The following is a 16,227-nucleotide window of genomic DNA, read 5'->3' as shown; positions in this document are numbered from 1 at the left end:
GGGTTTCCCAGGCCACCCCTCGAGATGCCCCGATGTCCGCGCCCCCTGCCCGCCGGGCCCCCTCCGTCTCTGCAAACCCGCCCGCCCTCAGCCCCTCCCCGAAACACGCCCCCGGCCCTGCACCCCGCCCGGCGGCCAGAGCGCGGCAGAGCCGGGGGAACCCCGGCTGCGGGGACCACAGCCCGCCCCTGGAGAGGGGTGGCCGGGAGGGGTCCCCAAGAGCAGTCGGGGGAGGAGCCGGGAGGGGCCGGGAGGAAGGCCGCCCTGGGGACCCCTCGCCCTGCTTCACCCACTCTGGCCCCTCAGACCTGGCAGAGCGCCCGGCGCTCCCTGGGCATGAGCCTCGGGGGCAGCGCTGGGCCTGCCAGGTGACCCTCAGGGGGCCCGGCCACAGCTGTGGACAGAGCGGCGCTGTCTGGGCGTCCACGAGCCCGCGAGGGCTGGTGGGGGCAGGGTAGGGAGAGGGGGGCCCGCCACACCCCACACCCGAGCGGGTAGGGCCGGGCTTGGGGTCAGACGCCCCAGGCGCCCCGCGCTGCCTGCGCTGACTTGGCGCCCGGCCCCGCCGCCCCCCAGCGGGGCCCCCGGGGCAGGGGCCGGGCGGGGCGGGGCCCAGGACTCCCAGGGACACGGAGGCGCTGCCGGGCACCCGCGGGGCGCTGCCCTCCCGGACGCGGCCTCGGCCCAGGCTGGGGAGCAGCAGCCGGCAGGGCGCCCGGGCGCTGGACCCCGGAGCCCGCGACGAGCCGGACGCCAGTCCTCGGGCCGGAGCCAGAGACCTGGACGCCGCGGCCCCGGGCCCCGCGGGCCGCCCCCAACGGCGCTGCCCACAGCGGCCGGCGCGGGGCCGCAGCTCCTGCGTCACGTCTGTCCGTGGGAGCGAGCCCGGCCGCGCCGGCTGCGCTGGCGTTGCCCTGGCAACAGCTCGAGGCTCCGCTCCCCTGGCTCTGGGGGCTCCGCTGGAGGGGGCGGGGCCTGCGCCTCCAGCCCCGGAGGGGGCGCTGCGGGGCCTGATGCCCCCCAGGCGGCCCCTCCTGTCCAGGGAGCCCTGCGGGCCCAGCACCCCCTGGCTCCCGCGCCGCGGCTCATCCCGGCCGGATGAGGTCTGGGGGTGACCTGAGCTGGGGGGCACGGACTGGGGAGGCCACCGAGCTGGACACGACAGACCCGGGTGGGGCAGCGCTGCTCACACAGAGCCTGGTGCCCGGGAAGGCCCGCCTGCTGGCCGGGGGGCGGCGGCCCGAGAGGAGGCAGCGGAGGCTGGAGGAGACGGGCCGGCGGGGGCGGGCGGCGCCCCCACCAGCCCCTGGGAGATTTGGGGCAAGGATCAGGCTCCGGGGACTCCTCATGTCCCGCCCGTCAGATGGAGGCCTGTGGCCGGCGGCCGGCCCCGAGTTCCGGGGGAGGCCTGGGCCCCAGCGGCTCAGCCGCCTCTGCCTGGGGGACAGAGGCCCCCGCACTAGGCTGGGAGAGGGGCTGGGACAGAGGCCTCTCCCCAGGCAGCGGGAGCCGAGGGAGGGGCGGTTGGGGATGTCCGGAGCGCCCGGCCCAGCCGGACAGGCAGGGGGCCTGTCACCCCGAGGTGTCCACACCAGATCCCGGCTCCAGCCCCCGGCCGCGGCCCCGGTCGCTCGGGGGACGCCGCGGAGCCCGGTCCCGCAGCCTGGCCGGGGTCCCGGTGACACGGCTCTCCGCGCAGGCCCCGCCATGTCGGCCTTGCAGGGCCTCAAGAGCAGCGTGCTGCGGCAGCGCCCGTCCCTCCGGCGCCGCGCCGAGGAGGAGCCCGGCCGCGCCCTGGTGGACCCACCGGCCACGGGAGCCTGGTGCGTGCCCGGCCGCGCGCGCTCGGCCCCTCGGGCCTCCAGCGCCTGCTGCTCCCACTCAGCTGCCCGGCTCAAGGCGGCGGGCGGCGGGCGCTGCGGCTGCTGGTGCGGGGGGCGGCTGCCGGCCCCACGCCACCCTGGCCCTCTCCCTCAGGACGCCCGCGGGCGGCGCCGAGTTCTTCGCCCACATGCGCCTGGTGCTGCGGAAGGGGGACGGCAGACGGTGCCTGCCACGTCCCGAGGTGAGGCCGGTGCTGCCCCGGCGGGCGTGGGCCGGCCCCCTCCCCCTCCCGCTCCCGCTCCCGCTGGGCATCCCGGCCGGCCGCCACCCCCGCCCGGAGTGACCCTGCCCGGCCCCGCAGGTCCTCCTGCGCAGCAGCTCACCAGCTCCCGCGGAGCCTGTGGACCCCGCCCGCGGCCTGAGGGCGCTGACCCCCGAGGAGGTAGGGGGGGCCGGCCTCGGGAGGGGGAGCCCCTGCGGTGCGCTTGCCCCGGGGCTGGGGACGGGGCGGCCAGCAGCAGGGCCGGCTCAGCAGGCGCAAAGGCCCTGAGGCGGCGACTGGGCCTGGCTGGTGCGGGAGCTGCCAAGGCTGGGGGCCGGGCCCACAGCAGGTGGACGCCGGGCACCCAAGGCCCCCGTGGCCGGGCTCAGCGTGGCCGCCCGCAGGTGGAGATGCTCTACGAGGAAGCCTTGTACACGGTCCTGCACCGAGCGGGCGCCATGGGCCCTGACCAGGTGGACGACCAGGAGGCCCTGCTGGAATACCTGCGGCAGGTGAGTGCCGCCGGCCCCGCCCCCGGCCCGCCCCCGGCCCGCCCTGCTCTGGGGGCTGAGACCACTCCCAGCAGCGACCCCGCTGCGGTCCCCAGCACCCCCCAACACTCAGTCCACGGCGTACACGCACGTGCTGGGGGCAGCGGCAGGCAGGGCAGGGCACGGGCAGCGCTGGCACGAAGGTCCAGACAGGCCACACGAAGGGCAGGGAAGGGCAGGCGATAGGCAGGACAGAGGTCCCCCCAGCCCCCGCCATGGGCCTCTGCCTCGAGGCTCCGGCTGCAGCCCGGCAGTGACCAGGCCGCGGCCCCCAGGTGTTCGGCGCCAGCCCCGAGGAACACGCCGCGGCGCTGCAGCGGGCACAGGACAGCAAGGTGAGGCGCGGCCGGGGGCCCGGCGCTGGGGTGGGTGAGGCCCCGGAGGCCTCAGCGCCCCTCCTTGCAGGCCCCCACGTACGCCCTGAAAGTCTCTGTCATGCGGGCCAAGAACCTGCTGGCCAAAGACCCCAACGGTGAGTGGCCGCCCCTTGCCCGTGTGGCACGGGCCTGGTGGCCGGGGCAGGGTCCAGGCGGGCGCTGAGTGTGCCCTGTGCCCCAGGCTCCAGCGACCCGTACTGCGTGCTGGGCATCCTGCCAGCCTCGGGTGCCCCATGGGAGGCGGCCCGGTACCCGCAGCAGCGCTCCCGCCTCCCCAAGGGCAGCACGCGCGGCGGCCCCCTGCCGGCCAAGTGCGTCCAGGCCACGGCGGTCCAGAGCAGCACCCTGAACCCCGTCTGGACGGAGCACTTCCTCCTGTAAGGCCCACGCCCAGCACCCCCGCGCCACGGTCTGGGTGCATGTGGGGGCTGTGGCCACCGGGGGCTGCTCCCGGCCAGTCCAGAGGGGACCTGGGAGCCCGAGGCTGGGAGTCCGTGGCCACCTGGCTGCGCTGGACAGAGCCCACACCCCTCACGGCACCCCCTGTCCTCACAGTGAAGTCGAGGACGTCCGCACAGACCAGCTGCGCCTGGACGTCTGGTATCAGCCCCTGTGCCTGTGGGCCCCTGGCCGGGGACGGGGGGGGGGGGGGCGGGAGGCCCAGCGCTGGCCGGGCCCCAGACGTGCTGCCCGCAGGGACCACGACGATGACGTCTCCCTGGTGGAAGCGTGCCGGAAGCTGAACCAAGTCATCGGCCTAAAGGGCATGGGCAGGTAGGCAGGCGGCCCCCAGCGGCGCCGTCCAGGGCACGTGACCCCAGGGCACCAGCCTGGCCACAGGTCCGCAGGTGTGATTCCGCCCCCCGTGCCAGGTACTTCAAGCAGGTGGTCAAGGCAGCCCGCACAAATGGCCCGGCAGGGGCTGGTGAGGACCACACGGATGACTTCCTGGGGCGCCTGGACATCCCCATCCGGGTGAGGCTGCACCCCGCATGTGCTGGGGCTGTGCCCCTCGATGCCTCGGCTGTGGGGGCTCTGCAGGATGGAGGGCCTCCCCCCAGCACCTACCCCGTGCAGGGTCGCCTGGCACTGGGAGGCCGAGGCCCATGTACCCCATGACCCACCGTCTGGGAAAGCGGCCGAGGGGTGACCAGTCTGAACCCCTCCCCCAGGAGGTGCCCGTGGCCGGGGTGGACCGCTGGTTCAAGCTGGAGCCCCGCTCCAGCGCCTCCCGCGTGCAGGGGGACTGCCAGCTGGTCCTCAAGCTGATCACCACGCAGGTGGGAAGCCCACCTGCACCTCCGTGCCCTGCCCCGCTCCCCTTCACCAAGCATCCCGTCCTGCACCCCCGCCCTGCATGCCCCCTTGCCTGCACCTTGCCAGGGGGCTGGGCAGGGCTGACCACAGGCCCCGCATTCCAGAGGGACACGGCCCTGAGCCGGCGTGGCAGGCCCGGCTTCCTGTCCTACCTGCTGCTGCTCAGCCGTCTGCTGCAGTTCGAGCACCTGGCTGAGGAGGTAGCGGCACCCCGGGGTGGTGGGGAGGCCAGGCCCCGGCGGAGGGGACCGGCCACCCAGCCCCACCACACCTGGCCCGCTCCGCAGCCCAACCCCGGCGGCTGGCGCGGCGAGCTCAGCGGGCCTGCGGCCACCGTCCTCTGCCTGCTGGGCGCCCAGAGCGACCTGTCCGCGCTGCAGCTGGCGGTGCTGTGAGTGGGCGGGGCCGGGGCGGGCCCATGGGCGGGGCCCGTGATTGGCGGCGCCGCGGTGGGGCCCATGGACAGGTGGGGCCGGGTGGGCGGGTCCGGGGCGGGCCGTGGGCGGGCGGGCCGGGGGCAGGGGCAAGGGCAGGGCGTGAGAGAGCCGGCTCTTGGGGGCGGGCTGCAGCACCCCGGGGGTGTTCCGAAGTTGCTGCCACCCCCCTGACCCCAGGCTGGGTCCCCACAGGCACTGGCAGGTCAGCAGCCGCCACCACCAGGCCCGCACCTTGGACTACGGCTACCTGCTGGGGCTGCTGGAAGACGTGCAGGCGCACTGGGAGGAGGCCGCCTCCCTGCCCCAGGAGCAGGTGGGCACCGCCGCGGTGGCCGCAGATGCTGCTCCTGAGGTGTCCTGAGGCCCATAGCGGGCGGCCAGCGAGGAGCGGGGCGCTGCCCTCGTGGTCACCGTGGGGGCTGGGGAGCTGGGAACCAAGGGACAGCCGATCGAGGCCGGGCAGCGCCGCGCCTGGAGCCCCGGGGCAGCGGCCTGCCCGCCCAGGGTCCCGAGAGGCAGATAGGGCGCGCTTGGCAGGGGCAGGCCCGTGGGGTTGGAGGTTTCGCGGCAGAGAAACCTGCGGGGCCAATCCTTGCGGGATTGCTCGGGCCGCCGAGAGGTAGCCGGCGGGGTGACCGAGGGCCTGCCCCCAGGAGGAGAGCCTGGCCGACAGCTTCTCCGCCTTCGCCGAGTTTGGGCTGGGGCTGCTGAGCCAGCTCCGAGACTACTTCCCCGCCACCAACAGCACGGCCGTCGACCGCCTGGAGCTGCTGCTGAAGTGGGTGCCGCCTTGGGGTGTGGGCTGCGGGGAGGGGCTGCCTGGGACAGCGCCAGGCAGCAGATGGCCCCTCGCCCAGGTGTCTTGGCAAACTGCAGCTCTTCCAGCCTTCCTCGGAGGTCTGCCCCTTCAGGACGGGGCTAAACATGGACATCGCTGGAGCCCTAAAGGTGCGTCAGGCCGCTGCCTCCTGGCCAAATGCCCGGCCCTGCCCCGCCCCGCCCGCCCCGCCCAATCTGCCAGCGGAGAGAGGCTCTCCGCCCGCTTCCTCCCACCTGCTGCTTCCCTGGCAGAGAGGCAACCGCGAATGGTACGACAGGCTCCTGAACGCCAAGAGTCCTCGGGAGCAGGTGGGGCTCAGAGGTGCGGCCAGGGCGGACCGCAGGGCCCTGGGCGTGTGCCGAGGTCAGCGCCAGCCTGGGTCCTTGCCTTGCAGCCGGGGCCGCAGCGCCTTGCCGGGCTGGTCGCACTGGCCGATGCCGTCTACGACGACCTGCAGTCCTGCTATGGCATCTACGCCGGCCTCTTCCACAGGTGTGGGCGCAGGGCTTCTCCTGGCGCTCCTGGGGCTGCAGGGGCTGCCGGAGGACAGGTGCTCCAGGTGTGTCTTTTGCAGCATCAAGATCGACATCTTCACCCTCACCTTCCGGCAGCTGGAGTGTCTGGTGAGGGGGCAGCGGGAAGCCCCATCCAGGAAGGGGCCGGGTCTCCCTGTTGCTGGCCGCCTGACCCCACCCTCTGGGCAGGTGGCTGAGGAGGCCTGGGTGCTCGCAGAGGAGCTGAGCCCCAAGCTGACCCCCGAGGTGGCCTCGGCGCTCCTCGAGCTCTACCTGACCCTGGCGGACATCCAGCGTTTCTGGCGCTGCATCCCCGGCCGGTGGGCACTGCCCCCACCTGTTCCTCTCCTACCTGTCCCACACCCTCACCTGTCCACCTTGTCCTCCCCTCCCTGTGCCTCTTCCCTAGTCCTCTCTCCCCTGCTCCCTTCCTAGATAACATCCCCCTACCGTCCCCAACAGGAGGGGCCCGGGAGGGAGGCCCTGGGGCGAGCCCTGCTGGGCTGACCTAGAACACCCGGCTCAAGGTGAGACCCGGTGGGATCTGACTGGTCTCCCATGTAGGGACGGCCGCTCCCTGGCCCTGGCCGGCATCCACGAGCAGTTCCTGCCCGCCGTGAAGCTCTGGCTGCAGGCGCTGCGGGACCAGGCCAAGTGGCGGCTCCAGGGCGCCGTGGACGTGGACACAGTGAGTGAGGCCCTGCCCGGCATGCTGGGCTCACCTGGGGCCCCAGCCACAGGAGCTCCTCCTGCCTCCCCAGCTGGAGCCCACGGAGGCCTCCTCCAAGCACAGCAGCTCTGCGGCCACTGCAAGCCTCTGCTTCAGCCACATCCAGGAGCTCTGGGCCCGCTTGGCATGGCCGGACCCTGCCCAGGCCCGGGAACTGGGCGCCCAGCTCAGCCAGGTGCGCTTTCTCTGGGGGTGGGGACCGCAGCAGGGAGGCGCTCAGGGCCTGGAGGGGCGGCAGGGCCGGGGGACGAGGCCCCAGTTCCTGAGCACCCATCGCCCACCCCAGGACTTGGGTGAGGCGGCCCTTTTCTACACCGAGGTGCTGCGGAAGAAGGTGCACACCCCGCCCAGGGCGGTGGGCGAGGCGGCGAGTGAGCAGGTGAGCTGGCAGGTGGGAAGAGCCGGGCGGCTGGCGCCCACCCATCCTCGTCCGCTGCGGCTCTGTGTGGGAGGGCGGTGGCGGCTGGACCCTACCCATTCTGGCCCTCCCCAGCTCTGCGTGGTGCTCAACGACTTGGAGCTGGTGCGCAAGGCCGCCGGGCAGGCGCTGCGGGGCCTGGCCCCACCGGAGGGGGCCCCGGGACCCCAGGGGTTGCTCCCGCGCCCCCTGCTCAGCTGCGCGCAGGCCCTGGAGGAGAACCTGCAGCAGGAGGCCGGCACCGTGACGGCACACCTGACCTCGCAGGTGGGCGGGGCGGGGCGGGGGTGGGGCCGGGGCGCTGCTCCCTCACCCGCCCGGCTGAGCGCAGCCCCCCCACCCCCGCAGATGGCGGGCGACATCACGAAGTACGTGCAGCACGTCAGCCTCTCCCCGGACTCCATCCAGAGCGAGGAGGTGAGGCCTGTGGGGGCCGCTGTGCGCCTGGGGAGGCAGCGCGGGGCGTGGGGGCCCTGAGGACACCCCGTTGAGGACACCGCCCTGCAGGCGGCGGCCCCTCTCCTCAAGTACCTGGACGCGAAGCTGGTGCTGCTGAGCGCGGCGCTGGAGGAGGCGTGCCTGAGCAGGTGCGGGCCGGCGGGCGGGCGCGGGCGGGCGCGGGCGGGCTCGGTGCTCACGGTGCGCCCCCGCAGGATGCTGGAGGCCCTCTGGGAGCTGCTCCTACGGGCCATCCTGCAGGCGCTGGGCGCCCACCGCGATGTCTCTGCCGACTTCTACAGCCGGTTCCAGTTCACGCTGGAGGTGAGTGCGGTGGCGCCGGCACCGCTGGCTGCAGCCCCTGCCTTGTCCACGCGGTGTGAGGGAGTCAGGGCCGCGCCTGCTGGGGCTCCAGTCGGCCCCATGTGAGCTCCCGCCGCCCGCCCCCCTCCCCGCTGCAGGCCCTGGTCTGCTTCTTCCACGCCGAGGGCCAGGGCCTGCCCCTGGAGCGCCTGAGGAACGGGAGCTACCAGGTGAGCCTGGCCGGGACGCCCGGGGGAGAGGGTGTGCATGGGCGCGCAGCAGGGGCCAGCGGACCTGCCGGGGCCCCCACCTGCCCCCTGTGCCCCCAGAGACTGGAGGAGGAGCTGCGCCTGCATCGGTGTTCCGTGCGCGAGGGCATCGAGCAGTACTACCTGGACAAGCTCAAGCAGGTACCGCGGGCCTGGTGGGTGGGGCGGGAGCCCGGGCTCTCCTCACGCGACTCTCTGCAGCGGCCCCTGGAGCAGAGCCGGTTCGGGCGCCTGAGTGTGCGCTGCCACTACGAGGTGGCCGAGCAGCGGCTGGCCGTGGAGGTGCTGCACGCTGCTGACCTGCCGCCCCTGGATGCCAACGGTGCGGTGCAGGCGCGGGGTGCGGGCACGGGGTGAGCGCAGGGGTGGGGCGCGGGCAGCCTCAGCGCTCACGGCTGGCCCCCCAGGTCTGAGCGACCCATTTGTGATCGTGGAGCTGGGCCCGCCACACCTCTTCCCGCTGGTCCGCAGCCAGAGGACACAGGTCAAGAGCCGGACCCTGCACCCCGTGTACGAGGAGCTCTTCCACTTGTGAGTGCCCCTCCCGCCCCACCGCCCGCCGGGGCGGGCGGCTCCTGGTGACCATCCCTCCGCAGCTCCGTGTCGGCAGAGGCCTGTCGCCGCCGCGGCGCCTGCGTGCTGTTCACGGTCATGGACCATGACTGGCTGTCCACCAACGACTTCGCGGGGGAGGCAGCCCTCGGCCTGGGCGGCGTGTGCGGCGTCGCGAGGCACCCCGTGGGAGGGAGCGTCAGGGGCCCACAGCCCATCACTCTGCACCTGCGCCGGCCCAGGGCCCAGGGTGAGTGGGGTGCGGGGCAGGGGTCCAGGGCCAGTGGGGTGCGCGGTGGGGGCCCAGGGCGAGTGGGGGGAGGGCGAGGCCCGACGCCGCCTGCCCCCTGCAGTGAAGTCTGCCCTGAGGATGCTGGAGGGCCGGCCGGACAAGGAGGCCCAGGAGTTTGTCAAGAGGCTCAAGGAGCTGGAGAAGTGCATGGAGGCGGACCCCTGAGCCGTGGCCACGCCCCATGTCCCCATGGTGTCCTGCCTCGCCCTGTGGCCAACACTCGGCGCCCCCCCCCACGCGTGTGCACGTGTCTATGTACGGCGAGACCCCGGCCCCTCGCCCCCACTCGCTCTGGCTGTGCCGTGTGCGCTGAAGCCCCTGCGCCCACCCTGAATCTGGACAGCTGACCGGCCGCGCGGGTCCCAGGCAGTGCTGCCGCCGGGGTCAGGCGGGGACACGCGCCAGCATCACACAGCAGGGCAGACGCACCCCCGGAGGCCGTGGGCCCAGAGTTGTCCAGAGTCCAGTCCCGTCCCGTCTGCTGGGGCCGGCCTCCCAGGGCTGAGAGGCAGGAAGGTCTGAGTCTGAGCCGGGACGCCAAGCCTTGGTGGAGTCACCCCCGGACCCCGGTGCATGCGTACGCGGCCTCACCCAGCTGGGCTCCAGAACCCCCCACCCACACGGTCTGCGAAGGGACCGGCCTGGACTGCGACCGCCTCCAGCCCCCTCCTGGCTCCCAGGCTTAAAGCTGGGGGATGCTGTGCCCCAGCGTGCGCCCAGCTGCCCTCCCCGGGGCTGACGGACCCAGCGCAAAGAAACAGATCACGCGTGTCTCCAGGCCTGCAGCTTCATTGCGGGGCTGGGGCCCAGTCGCCCGCCCGCCTCCCACCCACTGCGTGTCCGTGCTCCCTGCTGCTTCGCCCGGAAAATACACACGTCTCCACCTTCAGGCTCTGCAGCTTCCTGACTCCCCTCCAGGCTCCGGGGGGTCGGCCCCTGTGGCTGCCATGTCCTCGGCATCAGGCCCAGGGCCCTCAGACCCGTCCTCACCGTCACTGTCGCTGCTGTCCGGGAGCAGCCTGGGAGGGAGTGGAGTTCACCAAGGTGCTCCCCAGCACGCTCACCCGCAGAGCCCACGCTGAGCCCTGTCCCGGCTCGACAGAGCCAGGGCCCCTCCGCGAGGCATCCCTCCCCCTTCAGAGGTAGGGACCACGAGCGCCTACCGGGGGCCGGCCACGGGCCTGTTGGGGTTGGCGAACTCCCGTCCTGAGTCCACGTCGAAAGGGTCTGCAGAGAGACAGGCAGTCAGGGGCCGGTGCGCCCCCAGCAGAGCCCCCAGCCCGCGCCGACCTGCCGGAGCCTGAGCGGGCCGCACCCATCTCCTCCTCCGGGCGCTCCCGCGCGTGGGCCAGGAACTCCCGCTCCGCCTGCAGCACCTCCTCGGGGCCCTGGCAGGCCGCATAGGTGTCCAGGAGTTGGCGGTTCAGGTCCAGAAAGCTGTGGCCCCACTTGAACTTCCGCAGTAAAACCACAGCCAGGTCAGGAAAGTCTGGAGATTTGGGAAACCGGGGCCTGAGGGTGTCAGCCACCCTCCCCGCCAGAAGCAGGCCCGGCACCCTGGCTGCTGGGAGGGCAGTTCACACCTGCCCCCATGCCCACCCTCGCGGGCCACCTGTGGGCCTCTGGGGCGGCGGCCAGGATAAAGGAGGGGCCCCGCTCACATGCTGCCGACCACGTCAGCCCCACGGGCCGAGAACTTTAAGGGGAACTAGGACCCCCGCCCCACCGCCAGGCGCTCACCCAGGATGCTGAAGGTGGCGGCAAAGGCCTCCACGCAGGACAGCTTGCAGGGCCGGCCGTAGTTCACAGGGTTGGCAGCCACCAGGTGGGGCAGCAGCCGCAAGTGGCCACCCCGCATCTTCCCAAAGGGCGTCTCGTCCAGTCTGGCCCAGGAGCAGTCGATGACCGCAACCCCAGCCTGGGCCACCAGCTGTCTGCAGAGCAGGCGGGCGAGGCTCTAGGGGCCAGCACCACTCCAGGGTGCCCGGGGCGGGATGCCCCCCTGGGGGGCAGCTGCAGGTGGGGGGTCATCCTGGGGCGGGCTTTGTCCCCCCCCCCCCCCCCCGCAACGTTTCTAGAGGCCCCAGGTCGTAGGGTCAGACCAAAGACCAAGCACAGCCAGGAAGATGCCAGGGCGGCCGCGGTCTCCTTAACAGGCGGGGTTCAGGCCGGGCCGCCACCCCCCAGGCCTCCAGCGCCTACCTGTCTGCCGGGGACACGTACTGGGAGCCCGCCGGGCTCAGCACGAGGCCCCCGAACCGCTGGCCCAGGCGCAGCGTGCGCACCAGCCCCAGGCGGGCCAGCTTGCGGCCGGTGCAGCGCCGGGGGTCGCAGTGGCCCAGCTCCCACATGGCCAGCGGGCAGGGCAGCCGCGCGGCGCCCGGGTCGCCCCGGTCCTCGGCCTCGCGGGGCTCCACGGACGCTGCTGGGGCAGACGGGGGGCCGGGCTCAGGCGCGGGCCCCGGCCCCGGCCCCGGCCCCGCCCGCCCGCCCGCACTCACCGCGCCGCGCCGCGCCCGCCGCCTCCGCGAAGGCCTCCAGGGAGCGGCCGGCAGCGCGCCGGGCCTCGCCCCCCGGCCCGCGCGCGCCCCTCCTGCGGCCCATGGCGGAGCCGCACCCCGACCCCGGCGGCAGCCGCCCGCTTCCGGCTCCGCCGCGCCACGTGACCGGCGCCCACGTGACCCGCCCAGCGATGGCGGCCGGGCTGGCGCGCTGGGCGCTGCTGCTCGCGCTCGCGGCGCGCGGTGAGTGCGGGTCCCCGCGCCCCGCCCCGGACCCCGCGCCCCCCGGACCCCGCGCCCCTCGGACCCCGCCTGCCCCGCGCCCCTCGGACCCCGGCCCCGCCCCCCGGCCCCCGCCCGCCCCGCGCCGCGCCGCGCCCCCCGGACCCCGCGCCCCCCGGACCCCGCGCCCCGCCCCGGACCCCGCGCCCCCCGGACCCCGCGCCCCCCGCCCCGGACCCCGCGCCCCTCGGACCCCGCCTGCCCCGCGCCCCTCGGACCCCGGCCCCGCCCCCCGGCCCCCGCCCGCCCCGCGCCGCGCCGCGCCCCCCGGACCCCGCGCCCCCCGCCCCGGACCCCGCCTGCCCCGCGCCCCTCGGACCCAGGCCCCGCCCCCCGCCCGCCCCGCGCCCGCTCGCCTCCCCCGCCCCGCCCCGCGCCCCGGCCCGCCCGCCCGCTCACCGCCCCGACCCCGCAGGGCCCGCGCCCGCAGCGGCCGGCAAGATGAAGGTGGTGGAGGAGCCCAACACTTTCGGGTGAGCCCTCGCGCCCGCGGCCCCGGGGCCCTCGCACTCGACCCCGGGCCTGACCGCTGCGCACCGCGCCCCCGCAGGCTCAACAACCCCTTCCTGCCCCAGACCAGCCGGCTCCAGCCCAAGAGGGAGCCGTCGCCCGTGTCCGGTGAGTGGGCGGCGGCGCAGCCCGCGAGCGAGACCTGGTCGGGCCTGACCGGCGGCCGCCCGGGAACTGGGCCAGGTCACCCCGCCGCGCCGCAGACCCTCCCGGCCCGGCCTGCGGGCGCTGCCCCCCGCGGCCTTGATGCTTCGGCTGCACCCACGGGTCCAGGGGAGCCGGCGGCGGCTCGCGGGCGCCTTTGAACAAAGACCCTCCGGGGCGGTGCCGCCCCAGCTGCGGGGCGCTGTCTGCCGGCCGGCCGTGGAGCCCCCTGGGGCCCCGCGGCCTCCTGCAGGCCCCTCGCGCGGGTGTGAGGGCGCAGGAAGCCGGCGCCTGTCCTGTCAAGCGGCCAGAGCAGCAGGGATGGCGCCCGCGGGGCAGGTGGAGGTGGGGACCGAAAGGGGACGCTCAGATGGCAGCGACGCGCCTGTCCAGCGGGGTCTGGCCGGGTTCAGGCTGGGGGTGCCAGGGAGAGGGGGCAGGCTGGCCCCTACTCTGGCGTCTCACGGGAGACCCCCAAGGTGGAGCGTGGCATCAGCTTTTCGCGGGACCACACCTAGCATCTCCCCGCCGGAGCCAGGCTGCGGTAGAGGCTGGGGCAGCGCGGTCCCGGCTCCTGCCCCGCGTCCACGCTGGCCCCCCGGCGGTCTCCCCTCGGGATGTTGGGCGCTCAGGCCCAGCGTGTTTTCCTGTTTTCCGCTGCGCTGTGGCCGCCCTGTTCCCCGGCGGTCACTGGAGGCAGCGACCAGCGCCCGCCCAGCGCGGCTGCGGTCAGGGGCCAGGGCTGAAGGAGCTGGGACCGCCTGCACGCCTTGGCTGTGCCTCGCTTTTGGGGGACACCGCAGCCCCGTCACACGTAAGGTCAGCAATGGGCACCCCACCCCCACAGACCCCGTGCCGGCGCCCGCTGCCCCGCCTCGGACAGCCTGGCCCAGCCCCCCACCCCCGCGGCCTAGCTGGCTAGGGCGGCTCTGAAACACACCCCGGCTGCCAGAGACCCACCCTCCCACGGCATTCGGGGCGCCCTGTCTGCGCCCAGGCCTCCCGGGACGGGGAGGGGGCTGGGCATGGAGGGGGCACTGGCTTCCCTGGGTGCTCTCCAGCCACAGCGTCCCCGGATGGGGCAGGGCACAGGCAGGGGGCGCCGCCAGGCTGGGAGGTGTGGTGGGCCCAGGGGCTGAGGCGCTGGCTTCAGGTGTGGGGGGGGGGGGGGGAGCTGGCGCAGACCTGCTCGCTCTGCAGGGGGCAGGTGGTCCTGCTCCAGCCGGTTCTGGCACCCTGGGCTCCCCTGTGACTGAGTCCCTGGGGTTTGGGGTGGGGGCTCCCAGGGCACCCCCACCCCCCAAGTGTCTCCAAGGGAACTGCTCCCCCGCTCACCCCTGCTCCGTGTCCACCCCGGTTGTGCGCAGCGGCCCTGGCGGGCAGCCTTCTCCATCCCACTCCCCTAAGACGGTTCCCCGCCAGGGGCTGCGCCCATGCTGGCTGGGGCCTTCTGTGCCCGTTTCCCTGCGGCCAAAGCGCTCTGCTCGCCGCGCCCCTGGGTCCTGCCCGGGCGTGGCATGCCAGGAGGTGGCTACAGCCGCGCCCGGCCCTTGCCTGGGGCGTCTCCCCGGCCTCCTCGTGCTCCTGCCGGCCGCGGCCTGCCCACGTGGCGAGGGGAGAGGACGGGAGGGCTGGTGGCACTGTGGCCTGTCCCGCCACCCACCCCGGCCTCCCCGGCCCCTCGCTGGCGGTGTGCGCAGACGGTGACCCAAGGGACACCGCCTCGGGGTCCGAGCAGGGAACTCCCAGGACGAGCCCGGCAGGGCGCAGGCCCCGCTGGGGAACTCCCTCGGGGCCGCGCTCCCGCGGACTCAGCGCCGCTCTCCCCCCAGGGCCTCCACACCTCTCCAGCCTCTCCGGCCAGTGCTTCAGCCTGGTGGAGTCCACGTGAGTGAGGGCGGCGGGGGCGAGGGCGGGCGGCCGGGACACCCCTGACTGCAGCTGTGCCCCAGGTACAAGTACGAGCTCTGCCCCTTCCACAACGTGACCCAGCACGAGCAGACCTTCCGCTGGAACGCCTACAGTGGGATCCTGGGGTGAGTGGGCCTGGGCGGGCCTGGGCGGCGCCCCTCAGGCCGAGCCTCACACACGCTGTTCCCGCCCAGCGTCTGGCACGAGTGGGAGATCACCAACGGCACCTTCACTGGCATGTGGATGCGGGAGGGCGACTCTTGCCACGCCCGCAGCCGGCAGAGCAAGGTGTGGGCAGGGAGGGCCCGGGGAGCGGGGCTGGGAGGGCCCGGTGTCCCCACCCACCCACCCACCCGGATCCCCTGCTCCCTCAGGTGGAGCTTACCTGCGGGAAAAGCAACCGCTTAGCTCAGGTGTCTGAGCCGAGCACCTGCGTCTACGCGCTGACGTTCGAGACGCCCCTGGTCTGCCACCCCCACTCCTTGTTAGGTAGGAAGGGAGGGGCTGGCTGGTGGGGGTGTGGGGGCTCAGCTCAGTCTGGTTTCTATTGGGTTCTCAGTGTACCCAGCCCTGCCCGCCGCCCTGCAGCAGAGGTGGGACCGGGTGGAGCAGGACCTGGCAGATGAGCTGATCACACCCCAGGTGAGGCCCGGGGGTGGAGGTGGGGTGATCAGGTGGGTGGGGCAGGCATGGCAGGGTCGGGTCTGGGCGCTCCTGCCTGCCGCCTCCTGCCCGCAGGGCCACAGGAAGTTGCTGCGGGCGCTCTTTGAGGATGCCGGCTACTTCAGCACCCACGGAGACAGCAAGGCTGCCCAGAAGGGAGGCGGGAAGGGCCCAGCGTTTGAGACGCTGGAGAGGTGCAGCCAGGTATGCGGCCCTGCAGCTGCCTTCAGGGGGGGCGGGCCACGCAGCAGTTCCCGAGCCCACCACTGGCTGCGCCATGTTGCAGGCACACAGGGAGCTGACCCAGGAGGTGGAGCGGCTGACAAGTGTGCTAGCCCAGCACGGCATCCCCTACCTGAGGCCTGCAGGTAATCACGGGGCGGGGGCGCCGGCCCAGCCCAGCCCGGATCAGCCCAGTCTGACCACCGGCCACCCACCTGGTTCAGAAACCTCCAGCTCTGAGCTCTTGCGCCTGAAGACACCCACGGACAGGTCACGAGAGGAGCAACGAGGCAACCCGGGCCCGCAGGGCAACACCCTGTGAGCCGAGAGGTGCTGAGAGCAGAGTCCAGACCCGGGGGTCCTGTCAAGGGAGGGCCTGGGACGCAGGCGCACCAAAGGTTCCAAGTTTAATTAATTCCCATACTGGTAAAAAATAATTCATGAGTTCTGTAAACCACTGCATAAATGCTATCGTGTAAAAAAGTTTAAGCAAGTGTTCACTTTAAATAAACAGTTCACTACAAGTAAACGATCACGCATCATAAATACTGCTTCCTGGGGGAGAAAGCCCCCGCCCAAGCACCCCGAGCAGGGCAGGCGGGGGGCCATAAGTTAATGCACACGCGGAGGCCCGCGGCCCGGGTAGGGAGAGGCAGCGTCTCCCCGACGGCGCAGGAGGGTGGAAGGGCCTCATGCGGCCGCCCCCGCCAAGGGGGGTGGGAGGGCCCAGTGAGCTGTCCTGGCCCAGGGCTCCGCTCTGGGGGCCTTCTTTGGTCACCCGCACCACGTCTCGTGGCCAGGCTGGAGGACGCGGGGCACCCCACACACCACCCGAAAAGCGGACCAAATAGCTTATAACTAGGCCTAAAGCTTAATCTCACATGCCTGA

General features: G+C 73.7%; 3 protein-coding genes across 3 annotated transcripts; 2 read left to right on the top strand and 1 right to left on the bottom strand.

The window, feature by feature from the left end:
- Positions 1-1,707: 1,707 nt before the first annotated feature.
- On the top strand, positions 1,708-9,878 carry BAIAP3 (BAI1 associated protein 3; the record flags this gene model as incomplete). The annotated part of the gene is made up of 33 exons (XM_084250281.1): positions 1,708-1,943; positions 1,978-2,065; positions 2,186-2,266; positions 2,491-2,598; positions 2,913-2,972; positions 3,043-3,109; positions 3,196-3,391; positions 3,570-3,614; positions 3,711-3,788; positions 3,887-3,989; positions 4,187-4,294; positions 4,436-4,531; positions 4,619-4,722; positions 4,961-5,081; positions 5,422-5,546; positions 5,626-5,716; positions 5,840-5,896; positions 5,983-6,080; positions 6,163-6,211; positions 6,293-6,423; positions 6,668-6,791; positions 6,865-7,008; positions 7,120-7,212; positions 7,327-7,518; positions 7,600-7,668; positions 7,759-7,838; positions 7,905-8,013; positions 8,151-8,222; positions 8,322-8,402; positions 8,463-8,583; positions 8,669-8,792; positions 8,858-9,063; positions 9,167-9,878. The coding sequence occupies 33 exons, from the start codon at positions 1,708-1,710 to the stop codon at positions 9,268-9,270; spliced, it is 3,561 nt and encodes a 1,186-aa protein (XP_084106407.1). The 3' UTR covers positions 9,271-9,878.
- A 10-nt stretch (positions 9,879-9,888) lies between these two features.
- Positions 9,889-11,728, bottom strand: TSR3 (TSR3 ribosome maturation factor). The gene is made up of 6 exons (XM_084250931.1): positions 11,607-11,728; positions 11,308-11,527; positions 10,846-11,039; positions 10,421-10,594; positions 10,269-10,332; positions 9,889-10,124 (listed from the first exon to the last, which is right to left on the bottom strand). Exons 1-6 carry the CDS (start codon positions 11,707-11,709, stop codon positions 9,992-9,994), a joined length of 888 nt encoding a protein of 295 aa, XP_084107057.1. The 5' UTR covers positions 11,710-11,728; the 3' UTR covers positions 9,889-9,991.
- A 42-nt stretch (positions 11,729-11,770) lies between these two features.
- GNPTG (N-acetylglucosamine-1-phosphate transferase subunit gamma) lies at positions 11,771-15,796 on the top strand. Its single transcript, XM_084250531.1, has 11 exons — positions 11,771-11,849; positions 12,304-12,361; positions 12,439-12,506; positions 14,375-14,429; positions 14,495-14,578; positions 14,648-14,741; positions 14,828-14,942; positions 15,013-15,095; positions 15,192-15,320; positions 15,403-15,484; positions 15,563-15,796. Exons 1-11 carry the CDS (start codon positions 11,798-11,800, stop codon positions 15,658-15,660), a joined length of 918 nt encoding a protein of 305 aa, XP_084106657.1. The 5' UTR covers positions 11,771-11,797; the 3' UTR covers positions 15,661-15,796.
- Positions 15,797-16,227: the final 431 nt, after the last annotated feature.

This window comes from Talpa europaea (assembly GCF_964194135.1).
Source record: "Talpa europaea genome assembly, chromosome: 12".
NCBI lineage: Eukaryota > Metazoa > Chordata > Mammalia > Eulipotyphla > Talpidae > Talpa > Talpa europaea.
The sequence above is the reverse complement of the archived record's forward strand: the minus strand, read 5'-3'. Positions and strand labels throughout refer to the sequence as shown.